Raw genomic sequence first — 15020 nt, forward strand, 5'->3', positions numbered from 1 at the left:
AAAAAAAAAAAGGAGCTGGAGACAGATGAAGTCCATACAAAGTCCTATTTTTACTCCTCTTAATTCACATCCTTGTCTCTTGATTACTACAAAAATAATGTTGAAGATTTTCAGGTTAAAATGAAATTTTTTATGTCTATGTAAGCTAGAATTTTTCTGAGGCCTGCAGAGTCATAGGGATTGTTTCCAAACCGAAAGATGATCTTGATTCATGCAATTTTAAGTGCTTTCTAGAGTTTATTGTTATTTTAAAACTTCAAATATAACGTAAATTTAAAATTGATATTAATGCATCACCTATGAATCCATCACAAATAGCTATGTGATTTTTAAGTAACATTAAATTTTAATTAGTTTATAGTTATGACATTTGAAATTCCTTTTTATCTCTTATACCTGGGTCACACAGTTCTTCACTGACATTAATCTTTACAGCATACTTTTAATGGCATTTTTATTGTAAGTATATTTAGAGAACAGATAAATTGAAGCTCTCAGACTTTCAAAGCTTAAGCCATTGATTCAAGTCTATGCAGTGGACAATGCAATAAATCCAATATTTTTTATTCCTCGTTCACTTACTATAAACACTAAACACAGGTATTTTTGTTTATTTATTTATATATTTATTGCTACCTACATTCCTGAAGGTTTTAAACGTGTTGTAGGGCTGTTTTTGTTTTCTAGTTAATTAGCTTAAAATTTTCCTTTAGCAGAATTTACCCAGTAATTTATTATGCAATTTATTTATGACTTTCTAATGCTAAACTTTAAGAAAAGATATTGAGACTAAATTAAGTGATTGATTGATGATTCCAGATTAGTTCATAGTTCAAGGAAAGTATCTTACAACAATTCAATCTTTTTTGTGTTAAAAGTGAGAATTACATTTTTTAATTTTTCAGTTTTTTAACATTAATAATTGTATATATTAGAATTCCAAGAGTACATGACCATTTTCTTCTAGTAACTATAATGAGAGGATGAATGCTTTCTTCTTAAAGAAGCACCATCATTTCCTGTTACAGATATTTCATAAAGTCAAGTCACTTCATCCATTCCTGAGAATGATTTATATATTCTCAGCCATTTTTATACAAAACCTACTCTACTCTTAAAGATATTTTCACTCAATTTTATTTGTTAAGCAGAACACAAGATATTTCTTTTCTTCATGTAATTATTTTGGGTGTCTTTAGGGGAAAACAAAAGTTAGTTGAAGGAGGTTTTTTCCTGCTGGCTTGAAATAAAACTATTATAGTAAGATTTTCTTTAAAACCACTTTCCTCCCGACTTTTTTAGGCATGTTACTGTAAAGTTTGATACCAGTTATTATTCTAGCAAATGAAAATATTGGGAGAAGGAAGAATAAACTGTTGAAGGATTGGGATTGGTGAGAGAAAGGGGTAGCTGAGGAAGTAAAGCTTCTCACTCGCTGCTGCAAAACAGAAAAACAGTGAAGCAAATGTTTATGAATGAATTATGACATCATGAAATCCATTCTTTTCTATTTTAATGTAAAAGACACTGCATTTTATAGAAGAAATCACAAAAATACTGACATATTACCTCTGATTAAATTGTATCCATAATTGGGAAAAGCTTTATAAAGTAATTTCCCTTAAATATACTCTTTGAGTCACTTATGAATTTCCTCGATCATTCATTCAACAACTATTTATTTAACCCTTACCTAGTGTGAGGCACCAACTGAACACTGGGTTTACAGCTGTCTCTACCTCATGGAATTTCTAGGCTAATGGGTAGTAGGGGGATTAAATGAACAATTATGTGAAAACTCTGTAGATTTTTAAATTAGAATACTGTGAAGTATTATAACAGAAAAGCACAGGGCTCCCTGGCCCAGTGCAAAGGACTGAGTAAGAGCACTTCCCCAAATCGGAGACTTTTGGTGAGGCTCCCAGTATAAACGGGAGTTGGCAAAAGAAGGGGAGCTATCACCATGTCACAATATTTAAAATTCAAACTATAGATAACCTTGGTCTTAGAATTCTGTTCCTAAAACACCGTATTGTTGATATTATTGATCACTATAGGGTTTTTGTATTCATCATGGACAACTTCTCCTTAAAATTTCTGACTACTAAAATATTAAATCAATATAAACCACATACGCTGTTTTTGTATCATTAGGTCTGATCTCTGATACTCTTGATTTTGAGATTTGTGTTAAAAATAAGACTGCAATGTTATAATTTATTGTCAAAAATCATAACAGGTGAAATCTACCCAGTACCATTTATTTGATGCCAGGCCACATGGCCAAGAGGTAGCCATGATCCAACTGTGAGACAGCATCGGTGGGATTCATTTATGAGAAACTGAATTCCTTTCAGGATCCTCTTCTCTGTCTTCTCTGCCTAGTTCAGAGAACAGAAGCAGTATATCATATTTACTAAAATGTATCCAGTGTTTATTACCTGCTGGGCAGCGTCCTAAGTGTTACAGGCATCTTAGCTCATTTAGTCCTCATAGCAATTCTGTGAAATAGGCACTATGATTATCTCCATTTTCTTAATGAGGAAACTGAGGTGCAGAAAGAGTAAAAGAAGCCCAAGGTCATCCAAGTGTTAGTGGCAGAGTAGAACTTAAGAGCCAGGCATTCTGCTTCCACTGCACGGTAATGGTTAAGAGTGTGGATTTTTAAATTCAGAAAATCGTAGCTTTGCTGCTCAGTGTTTGTATGACCTCGGACAAATTGCTTACCTTCTCTGAGCCTTAGTTTCCTCATTTTTCAAATAGGGATTATAATGTTCACCTCTAAGTTTAATCAGAAAAGATAAAGGAAGTAATACATGTAACTGCCTATTAAAAGACTGTTAAATAACAGTAGATTGTTTTCCTCTTTGAATTGGAGGCATTAATGCCTCCATGATTCAGAAACCTCTTAGGTGTCCAAATGAGTATCAGTAAGAAGTATTATCTCATTCTCTTCATTGACCTTTAGAATTTTTCCACTTGGACATAAACATTTAAAATTTCTATTAATAATTAAACACATTCTCTTTCCAAGAGAAAGAATAATTTATCATTCAAACTATACACAGTATCTTTAAAAACTATACTTTAGGAAATAAAGAATTAGCTGGGTTTTAAAACTTTAAAAATGGATATGTTTTCAAGAACACATTATGTTACAAGTCATGGAAACCTAAGAGAACCAGGTGAAAAAATAAAGGTATTTCCTTAAGTCACATGAGCTTGAAAGTCCAGCGCTAATGCAGTCTTCAGCTTGGCTTTGTTCTGACAACTAAATTTCATCACTAAGAACCCAGGTTCCTTCATCTCTTGGCCCTTCTTCCATGTTCCTGCTGTCAACCTAGTTCCTGCTTTCCTCTCAGTTGTAAGGTGGCTGCCAATCACTCCTGGCGCTGCATTCTTTCATATCTACATTCAGAGGGTGAAAGAGTGTCTTTCCCAAAATACGCAACAACTCTGTTGAGCTCCTTTCTGACTGGAGACACGTGGGTAGAGGTCTTTTCCTCAACCTCTTGCCAGGGGAATGTCAGATGAGGATTGGCCACTACTGCTGAAACTTCTTTTCTCATGATCCCAGTCCAGTGGAAAGTTGTAATACACACGAATTGCCTAATTTAGAAGAGATTATTGTAACAGAAGGGAGCTGAAAAACTGCTGTATCTGACTTTTCCCAGCCCTAAGAAACTCACTCCATATGACCCCCTTCATCCATTTTGATATTTCATATTCCTATCCCGTAAGCTTTTATTCTTAATCTTTTTTTCCCCGTAAGAGTACACATTGAGGATAATATTTTTATATTCAAAACAGAACTCTCTGTGGCATCATGCTCTCTGGCTGGTTTGGGCTCACTTTTGCATCTTTCATGTTATTTTAAAAGGGGACACTGGGTAGTGCTTCCCTTGGATGCAGGCGAGCAGTGCTTCTCTTCTAAGCCTCCTTTGTCCATCTTGTAGTATCACCCTCCTCATAAGTGAGGAGTCCATAGGGCCAAGGAGACTTGCCTGCCCATAGTCTTGTCTTCCCACTTCCAGATCATGTCTCAGGTACCTGGAAGCCAAGAGTTGCTGCCTCATCTGTCTTAAGTCCATTGTCAGTACTGGGCCCTCCCCAGATCTGTATTCTAAAGAGTGGACCATCCTGCTGGCACGTGCACCCCTAAGCCTATGGGTGGCTGTGGAGCATTGTTGATGAGGAGCTGTGGGCAGGGCTTGGAGGCTGTGGTGTTCACATGTAATCCCCAAGGCACTTCCTAGAGAGAACTAGGGCTGGAGAGACAAAGAGGATGGGAAGAGAAAGGAGGAAATTATCAGGCAGGGAGTGGAATGGGGGAGTCTTCCATGTGACCATGCATACTCCTACTTAGACCTTCAGATTTTGTGAGTGTCCTCAAGGCAAATAATTCCTCTCATTTATGTAAATTTCACCCAGATAAAGTCAATTTAGTATCTTTCATGACCCCACCCACCCCCCGCAAACTTCTAACTATCTCTCTGCATTACATTTCCTTTGTTCAAGTTGTATTGTATATATTTCTGTCTACATGAACAGTATGAAAATCTAAAATTAAAAGTGTTAACCAAAAGACTTATTTCTGAAACACCTCATACTGTTATATTATTGATACAGCTATCATGTTTTCTTATTTATCATTTTTAGACATTTGTAATTTTTTTTTGTTTTGTTTTTTTGTTTTGTTTTCATTTTTTTGAGACAGAGTCTACCTCTGTCACCCAGACTGGAGTACAGTGGCCAGATCTCGACTCACTCACTGCAAGCTCCACCTCCCGGGTTTACGCCATTCTCCTGCCTCAGCCTCCCGAGTAGCTGGGACTTCAGGCACCCACCACCTCGCCTGGCTAATTTTTTTTTTGTATTTTTAGTAGAGACAGGGTTTCACCATGTTAGCCAGGATAGTCTCGATCTCCTGACCTCGTGATCCACCCGCCTTGGCCTCCCAAAGTGCTGGGATTACAGGCATGAGCCACTGCGCCCGGCCAACATTTGTAATTTTTTAAAAAGCATAAGGAAGGTTTGGTCACCAGGTTAAATTTAGTTATTAAACAGTTTAAGACCCATTTCAGCAAATTACCTGAAAGAGAGTATTTGTATTAAGTTCCTGGCTGATATACTTGTCTGCTTTTCTACTATTTAGTATTCACATTACCAATGTGGACAAAGAGATTGAAACTGCCTTTGCAAAATTATAACTAAGGAAATTATGACAGTGAAAGATATCATACTTAACCAGCTTCATCTTGCTTTTAACCTCTGAACTGTCCTTGTCCATTCCTGGGCATAGGTTGAACTAGTCTTGGATTTTACTTATAGTTTAAATAATAGCCCTTCCCAAAAGCTAAACTGTTCTTGTAAAATGAATGAAAGACCACCAGCCACCGAGTAAGGATGAGAGGGGCTGGAATTCTAAATATTACCAGTCGTTATTCCAGAGGTCATAAGATTTGCAAGTTACGTCACTATTGTGAACCTAAGATTGGCCTTTTGAGACGTCTTTTCAGGTTTTTACATTTCTAACTGGATGGCCACACCTCGACCTGACAACAGGTTCTGTGGCCCCCACCCAGGAACTGACTTAGCATAAGAGAACAGCTTCTACTCCCTATGATATCATCTCTGAGCCAACCAATCAGCGCTTCCAATTCACTGGCCCCTACCCACCAAATTATCCTTAAAAGCTCTGAGCTCTGAGTTTTAGGGGAGACTGATTTAAGTAATAATACAACTCTGGTCTCCTGCACAGCCACCTCTGTGTGAATTACTCTTTCTCCATTGCAATTCCTTTGTCTTGATAAATTGGCTCTGTCTGGGCAGCGGGCAAGATGAGCCCATTGGGCGGTTACACGATTCTAATTTTAGGGAGGAAGTTTGCTGTTTAGATAACTCAGTAGGGATGCCAGTTCTCTGATGCATAGGCAAACCTAATTGTCCAGGCTAGGGGTTTTCTCTTTTTACTTTTGTGTGTTACACAGCTTCCTGTGCTTCCAGGAATGATAAAGAAAAAGAATCAGGGATTGGGGATGCAAGTGGGAGCTAAAGACTGCAGAACTGCTGCACAGAGAGAGAAGCCGATTTCCTAAGATGGTCTAGGAGGGAGGGAAGAAGGAGGACAGTGAAGTGGAAGAGGGAGAGAGGAGAAGCCAGTAAGATGAAGACAGATTCAGCTCCGTGATGACGCCTTCCTGAGAGTACCAAATAGTGAATCTTGAATTCATGAAATTCCTGCAGAGAGGAATTCTTGAGGAAACTGGTGAAGAATTGACTGAACCACCTGAATTGGTGTAGGGCAAAGCAGAGACATGTATAGATGCAAGGCTTGAGCAGGGGACCGGAAAAAGCAAGTCTTAGACTTGAGCCAAATTTAGTCAGATCTCTAAGAAATAAAGAATGACCAGGTAACACCTTTAGTCCAACAACAACAGCAAGAGCAGCAACAGCAACAACTAGTAATAGTAATAAATCTTACTCCTTTAGAGTTGGAAGAAAGCAAATATTTGATTCAGCCCCACACACTTTACAAGAGAAAAACAGCCCGAATGGAAGCATAAGCAATTTGTTCTTTGTCATAGAACTGGAAGTTCAGTACATCTAACACCAATGTACTGAACAGCTATTATGTGGAACAGCTGGTATTATGGTATTAGGCTGGTATTAGTGTTCTAAAGCCACTTTACTATTTTATGTGAAAATTAAACAGAAAAGAAACATGATAAAATTGAATAATGTTTTTAGACACAAGCTGCTTGAATAGAAGAAACACAAGATGAGGAATCAGAAGACCTGGGTTGTAATCTCACATCTACCTCTTCATGGCTCTTTGTCTCTGGAAAAGTTACTTCCTCTCTCTGAATGTTTCTTCCTCTGTTAAGAATGACTGGCTTGGCTCCTTTCACTAAAATATTTCACTGTTTTGTGAGTGCTCCTGCTTAGGGAAAAGCAGATGTTAGTGAGTTCATGGAGTAAATGATGACACTTGTGTAAATTCTGAGAGGGTCTTTGGGGAACTTTAGATGACATGAAAATTTATAGAACCAGCATCATCCCAGCTACTTCTCGCCCCTCACCTGAGGCACTGGGGGTGAAGGAAGAAGCAGACGGAAGAGATGAGCAGTACATGGAAACATCAACAATGCCCCAGGCTCTGGACCCACAGGCTGAATTGCTGGAGCCTTTAGTCCTCTAGGTAAACACCCTACCCCCAACAGAGTCCTGGAGGGATTTTCTTGGAAGCCATTGACGTTCTCATTGCTGTCACCCTGCCCTTCACAGACTCCTCTTCTAATTCACACTCACCTCGCAACACTCTACCCCATGCTGGGCCTGTGTCCTTCAATCCTAGCGATTCAGACTGATCTGGGCACGACTTGGAGGTGTGCCACTGCAGAGTTAACATTTCTCCCATCTTTTCCTTGCTCCCTTCTCTTTTCCCATGGTGGCTGCCTTGCGGGTGCCTGAGACAGAGCCATCTCTTGCCATGACAGTTATATTATTTTCCAAACTCCCAGTTGGGCAGCCTTGCTGTCTCGTTTCCTACCTGGCCTATTCAGTGCTTCACATCTTCATGTAGGCTTAATGCATTTGATTCTCCTATATTCATTCATTCCTCTAACACTGATGTACTGAACAGCTATTATGTGTGAGTGGTTTTAACAGGTGCTGTGAAAGAGTAATGAGCAAAATAGACCAAGTCCTCTGCTCAAGGAGCTCATAGTCTAGTGGTGATGGGGGTATGGGAATGGAAAATAGGGTTGTCAGATAAAATATAAGATGCCCTATTAAAGTTGAATTTCACATAACAACTGAGAATTTCTAATATGACTATGTCCCCTTTAATATTTGGAATATATTTAACTAAAATATGATTCATTATTTATCTGAAATTTAAATGTAACTCTGTCTCCTATATTTTTGTTTGCCAAACCTGAAAGTCCTAATGGCGGGAGACCAAAAAGAAACACAAAGTTGTATCTTAGGTGGCAGTTGGTATAATAGAGAAAGGCACAGGCATGTACCTTTACAGGGAGTGGTGATATGGTTAGGGGAGTGGGGGAAACTCAGGGGTAACCCCTGTAGTAAGGAGATGCTTGATTCAAAGTTAAAGGAGGTGAGAGAGCAATCCTATGGCTATCTGAGGAAAAAACATAGGAGGTCTATTAGAGAACGCTCAGGTGCAAAGGCCCTGGGCAGGCGGCTGCTTTCCACACTGGAGCAAGGTGGGGATGGGGCTCAGTGTGGCTGGAGTATGTGAGGGGGCAGCAGAAGGGAGGTCAGAGGAGCAGCAGGAGTCAGATCATGTGGGACTGGGGCCATTGTAAGGATGTCGGCTCTTATTTTGAATGAGATGGGACAGGCTTGCAGAGAACTGAGTGAAGGAGCTCTATGTCTGACTTGCTTTTAAGAGAATGTTGGAAGCTGGTGGGTGGCAAAGAACTCCTTTAGTTGGTCCCTAGAGTCAGCCTCTAACCACTAGCTTACCGTACAGACAGTACAGAGACCAGCTGTGCCATGTTACATACAAGAACTTGATCTCCTGGACCCTCCAAAAGCCACTCTGGCCTGAGCCGGAGCTTGCTTCTAGTCTTTCCACCCGCCACATACTGCTCCAGCTTGGCAGAGTTCTCTGGTGCATTTTAACTACATATGCAATGGAGTGGAGTCTCCATTTTGAAGTCTTGCTGTATGTTGACTTGCTTTAATACTGATAGTACTCCTTCCTTGCTTTTAAAGGCTTTTGGTTCATGATGTCTTCTAATAAGTAAATACTTTTATAGTTTAAACCAATGCTCGTTAGAAGCAGAAATATAATGCAAGCCTCAAATACAAACTGCATATGTAATTTTTAAGTTGACCACATTGGAAAAAGGTAAAAGAAGTAGTCTTAATTTTAATAATATAGTTTTTAAACTCAGTGTCTATTCAAAAGTATCATTTTAACATGATATGAATTAATATTTCAAGAATAATAATATTCACATTTTTAGTGAGATATTTTACATTTTTTTCCCTACTAAATCTTTAAAATTGTATTCTGCACTTACATCCATCTCCATTAGGACTAGCCACATTTCCACTGCTCCATAGCTGCCTGTGGTTAGTGGTACCAATTGGACAACATAGGTTTAAACACTGCTCATTTTCCAGGTGTAACGTGTAGGTCCATTCTATTCTCATTCCAATTTCCAGAAAGGAAATCTATCGTGATTGAAGTGATGATGAGCAATATTACTGCTAGATGACATACTTCCTTTGAGCACTCAGTATTTGTAAGAAAACCACATTTCTTTTTATCCTTAACTATTCATTCAAGTTGCCCTTGAATGACAGTACCTAAAATAATTGTAATGGCCGTGAGTGATGTTTTACATTAGAGTTCCAAAAGAGTTGGATTTTTTTTTTTAAAAAAAAATGAAAGCAGCAAGCCATCCTTCTTAAAAGTCAGTCCAACTTGTTTTCAGCCCAAAATGGAAATGGCCGTTTGGGAATGGTCATACTGGGAATAGCCTTTAAATTTAAAGTATAGTAGACAAAACCCCATTAATCTACCTGTGGTTAAGATGTTAGCTGCCGTTTTTCTTTATTACCATCTATGGAATACCCTCAGTGTTCTAAGTATGAAATGTGTTCAGAAATAGATGGATAGATTGTGCAACAAACATGAGACCAGCTCCCCCCACCCACATACACACACACACACAACCTGGTTCCCATTTTTTTTGTTTGTACTTTTCTGATATATTTTTCTGTATATGTACATGTTCACTATCATGTAATAGTGTAACATCATGATAACTTTATTTAGAGGATTCATGATAATAATTTTTGTCCTGATATTGAAAGATATTAATACAAGATGTATGCTTTATTCCTCAATAAGACTTCTCATTGATTTCTATTTATTATGTTTCTTACTTCATGAAGTGTAAGAAAACTTTCCCCCAAAAATGTTTCATGAACTCAATTAGATGCCCCCAATGTGTATATGTATATGTGTATATGTATACATATATGTATATATTTCCCCCACTCAAAAATAAGCTCTTTGGGCACAGGCAGTTGTCATGTCTATTTCATCTTTATGTCTCAGGAAACACTCAGTCCAGTGGCCTTTGTTGAAACTGCTCTCTGCCTTGAAATGTCCTCCTTCCCTCTGGTCAAATACCCCATTTCCCTTGGGAACAAGCTCAGGTGTTATCACTGAGTTCAGGTAGATGACCCTCTTATCTGTCCCCAGAGCATGCTGCACTTATCCCAATCACAGCACTTCTCATGCTGTGTTATAATTTCCTTCCTATTCCATTACCACATTACCAATTCTATATATTACTATATATAGAACATATAGTAAATTTTCACTGTTAGTTGAATAATCAGCATCTACAGACTCCTGTAGCTTGGCTACAAAACTCAGACTTGTACAGTGGTTTATCTTTTATATTCTTTGCACAGAACCTGGGAAACTAAGTGTGGACAATAACAGAATGCTCTGTAGTCCCTTAATCTAACTTGGAGTATGTGTTGCTTGATATAACTATTATAAAGGTAAAATGCTATCAGTCATTTTTTCCTCTAGCTTTATTCACTTTTCAGCTGTAAAATTTCGTGAATACCTACTTAAATTATGAACCCATCAGAAAATATTTAAGCTTACAAGTAAAAATTTAAAACTGAACAACAGTAAGCTCTCATTTGTGCATATTAAAATAGCCACAAAAATAATTAAAATTGTGATATTCAATGCTGTTGTGAAAACCATTGTTGTAAAAGTTGTGAAAAGTAACACAGAGTGGATGTCTATAAAAGCAATGCCTATGAAAAAATTTTTAAAGTGCCTATAAAAGCAAATAAAACTCAGAACTCTTTTAGAAAGCAATTTAGAAGTATGCAGTTAGTGCCATAAAATGTTTCCATTGACTAATAAAACAAATTTGGATAATTTATCATAATTAAATTATTTGACAGAAAAATATGAGTATATTTACAAAGGTGTTTATTTTAGTTTATATTTAATAGTAAAAACTGGAAGAACACGAGTATTCAACAATGTGGGACTGATTAAACAAATGATCACACCTGACTTTGATAGATGATTAAACTATTCACAAGACAGTGTTCACAAATACTGTGTGAAAACAAATGTGCGTATAAAGGTTTAAAAAATCAGAACATCGAGCTATGCAATATGTTTACAATTTCTTGAAAATATGTAACCGTAAATAACAAAGACCAGAAGGAGACGGGACAAAATGAAAACAATTATTATAGAGCAATGGGGATTACAGGTACCATTTTTTGCTGCCTTTTATGTTAAAGATTAACAACATAAAAAATCAAAGAGAAAAGGGAGATCAAGCTTTAGTCCCTCAATGTTCATATATTAAGGAGAATGTTATGCAGATACCTCAGTAACATTTCTCTTCCTTGCTTCAAAATCTCAGCATGAATTTTTGTCCTGTTCCAGAGGCTTAACCAGTTTTTTAAAAAATAACTCTGCTACCATGGTCATTCTTTGAAAGTCTAAACAAAGTTTGCATTGTTTCCTGGCGGCATCTCTTATTTGCATTAAACCGTGAGTTATGATATTAGTGCTTCCTGTTGTGGATTCTTTGAAGCAAGCAGACTCCATAGGTCTTTTTCTGGTTGCACAGTAAATGATACTCCTTTTTCAGGATGTGTTCTGTTTCCAAGTTCTTATCCTTTGTTATATACAAATGGCATATCAAAATTTCCCCGTAATGACCATCATTATTCTAAGTCAACATTTTTTCCCATTTTACCAAGGAAAGTGCAAGAGTTACAATTACAGTGTGACTTTATATAGGAAGCAGAATTTTTTTCCAGGAGGTTAAGACTTTAGCAATTTTAATAATCCACTATAATAGTAAAATACTTTTTGCTATTCTAGAAAGACACCACAAGCTTCACATTGCTTAATTTTTCTGGTAGATATTAAAAAAATCATCTCTATGTAGGTTATATTTAATTCAGGTTTCTATATATTCTGACAGTCATTTATAAGTGGGACTATAAACCAAATAATAATTAAGATAGAAATATTCATCATCTACTCTCTCCCAATTCCTAGATAACATTCATTCACTTATCAGTGTAACATGGTGTTAAGAGCATAACTTCTTAAACCAGAGCATAACTTCTTAAGCCATGAAGGTTCAAGTCCTGACTATAGTTATATAAATCTGGACAAATTACTTAACTTCTCTGTGCCTTAGTTTCTTTGCCTGTAAAATAGAGATAAAAATAGTACCTACCTCATGGAAATTTGTGAGAATTGAGTCAATGAATATAAAGATCCTGGCACTTAAGAAATGTTACTGTTATTATTAACATACATGTTTTTGAAGCTGAGAACACAAATGTAAAAGTGACAGAATTCCTGCCCTCCAGGTGACTTAGAAAACATTCTCAAAAATCAATTAAGTTTGCAGTGAACCTAAAACTGCTCTAACAATAAAGTCTATTTTTAAAAAATCAACTAAGGAGCAACTTTGCTGGCCTCAATGGAAAGAAGAAAGTTGTCCAGTAATTGGGGCACACAGTGAAGGGCTTTCAGAATGTTTTAAAATGAGAACAGAATTCTAATTGCTGTAAATTTGAGACACATGGAAGCATAAAGGGCCAAAGTATCTTTTCCTTGTTTCTGGGCACTTCAGGGAGCTTTGCCTCTTTGGAAAACAATTGCTGGTTCAGAATCTTGAAAGACTGGTAAACATCATCATCTTTCTGAAATAGGAAATTTTTTCTAGTCTGATAGCCATCATCTTTTGTCCAAAAGCGTATCACTCGATATGACAATGAGATCCATAAGTCTGAATGTTTTATTCTTCTTCTTTTTATAATAAAATTGGAAAGAAAACCAAAGCTATTTTAGTGTTTACTTTTGTGTCAGTGTGTCTAAATGAATTAAGTAGGTGTTCAAAGATGTGTGCGTTCTTCAAGATTTAGGTTTGTAAATGTTCATTTAAGTCTAATGTGAAAACAGAATGATTTATTCTTTCTTTTTCTGAGCTGATGAATCACTTAAAAGTTTTTTGCCAAGAGAGTCTTGTATTTTCAGATGTCTTTTACTCATTCAAAAAATATTTATTTGATGTTCACAATGTACCCAGCAACATGCTAGATATTAATTTCCACTGGTAAGTTGCCTCAGTTTTCTTAATGATGATAAGACTGAACAAAGGAAATTAACCCCGTTGTATCCTTGCTCCATTACATGCAGCATTTTGGACCATGGAAGCTAACTTGAATTTAAACTAATAGTCACTTATTCTTTATCTGTTTCTAGAGAATTATTAGATGGCTGTGTCCTCTAATGATCCATGTAATGTATTGATTTTGTCTATTTTACTTAGTAGTATCTATTTTTCTGTTTTGAGGGTGAGCCCGGGTTGCCTGGAGCAGTAGGACAGAATGGAATACCAGGACCAAAGGTTAGTATAAATAAAGTCAAGCAGAATCATCTGACACATGAATTGTCAGGAAATTATAAGCTATTATTTAATACAATTTTTAACAATCTCACCAGTTATACTTAAATGGGTATTTTGTGAATAGTATAATATGCTACAGTATAGAACTTTGTTACTAATGAATTAATTACATTTGTGATTCTCATTAGTATTAAATGCAGAAAATAAATGGGATGTGATTGTCTAACATTTTATTCTGGGATACTTAAATAACATGAGTAGGTCTATGTTTCAAATCTGACTGTTGTCATTTTACCACTTAATGGGTATATAAAAACATAGGTCATGTCCATATTGCCTGAAATTTTGATATTTACATATGCTTTACTAAAGATGACATTCACTATGGCTTTTCCCCAAGATTTGGCCACCTCCAACTCTTACACAACGTAACCAGTTAATCAGATGAAGGCAGATTAAAGATGTTTAAAATTTAAAAATGGATGTAGTCTGAATTACTAAATAGGGAAAAAATGTAATGAAGATTTTTTATTCCAAGTTTTCTTTGTTTCTTAAAAAAAAAATTGAATCAGTTAAATATAAAAAGATTGGTGACAATTTAGTTTAAATCAAGCAGGCAGCCAAATCCCAAATCCTTTGATGAGCGAACATCCCTTGAAGTACAAAACTAATGTCTAATCCCATCAGCTGTGCTGGTGTGTATTCCTACCCACAGATGCCTGTCAGCTGATTTTACAGATCATTTGCTATTGACAGGCGCCTAGGACAGACCCTAAATTTATAGACCTGTCCTTTGTCCTGCAGGAGAGGAAAGAAAATATTCCTTTTGGGACTCTAGCTGTTTTCCTGTCTTCTTCTCTCTGTTTCTCCATGCTAAAACACCAGACAATAGGAGTTAATGCTTAATGCATGTTCACAGTGCTATTCTGGTGTTGCCTAGCGACCATCAGGATGGGTGTTGAGCAGTGAAGGTGACCAGAAATGCAGAAAGCCAAAGGGTCAGGTTGAGTTCCGGAGAAAAGAGTCTTGCTTCCAAACTGACTTCTGCAGTGGGTTATAAATTAAAAAAAAAAAAAAAAATGAGTATACATATGTAACAAACCTGCACGTTATGCACATGTACCCTAGAACTTAAAGTATAATTAAAAAAAAAAAAATGATAATTGCTTTATTTCATCTTTTTTCCAAAGCAGTCTGATCTTATGGCAACATTCACTCAAGCTTTTCATAGGAAACTACATCATAATGTATATGATTTACTTTAGGACTCCTACTCTCCTGCTCCAACCTCTGTCCTTTGCTGGGTAAAGTGAAAATGAAATTCTCTTCAGGATACCATTTTGCATTTTAGTCCTCATGCCATCCATGTCATCATTTTGAGTAGGGACATCATTCCTAAACTCACTTCAATTCTGCCCCATTCTGGTGTCTTTCTTGAAGGTGCCTCCTAAAATATACCTGATCTGGAACATGCTGGTTACCAGAAGCTAAAGAGAGTTTATGATATTGTAAGGGGTTCAAGATTAGGACTGTTTATGGTCATGTTAGGGCAAGACA

At 36.8% G+C, this 15020-nt stretch overlaps 1 protein-coding gene across 1 annotated transcript in view; it reads left to right on the forward strand.

Annotated features, from left to right (window-relative positions):
* The window catches only part of COL25A1 (collagen type XXV alpha 1 chain), a 200755-nt gene that overhangs the window by 89273 nt on the left and 96462 nt on the right, over positions 1-15020 (forward strand). Inside the window, exon 9 of the mRNA XM_017852381.1 lies at positions 13410-13463. Within this exon, the coding sequence (XP_017707870.1) occupies positions 13410-13463 (54 nt within the window). The remainder of the gene's footprint in view (positions 1-13409; positions 13464-15020) is intronic.

Source organism: Rhinopithecus bieti, unplaced genomic scaffold (assembly GCF_001698545.2).
Source record: "Rhinopithecus bieti isolate Rb0 unplaced genomic scaffold, ASM169854v2 scaffold_35077, whole genome shotgun sequence".
In the NCBI taxonomy this organism is placed as follows: domain Eukaryota; kingdom Metazoa; phylum Chordata; class Mammalia; order Primates; family Cercopithecidae; genus Rhinopithecus; species Rhinopithecus bieti.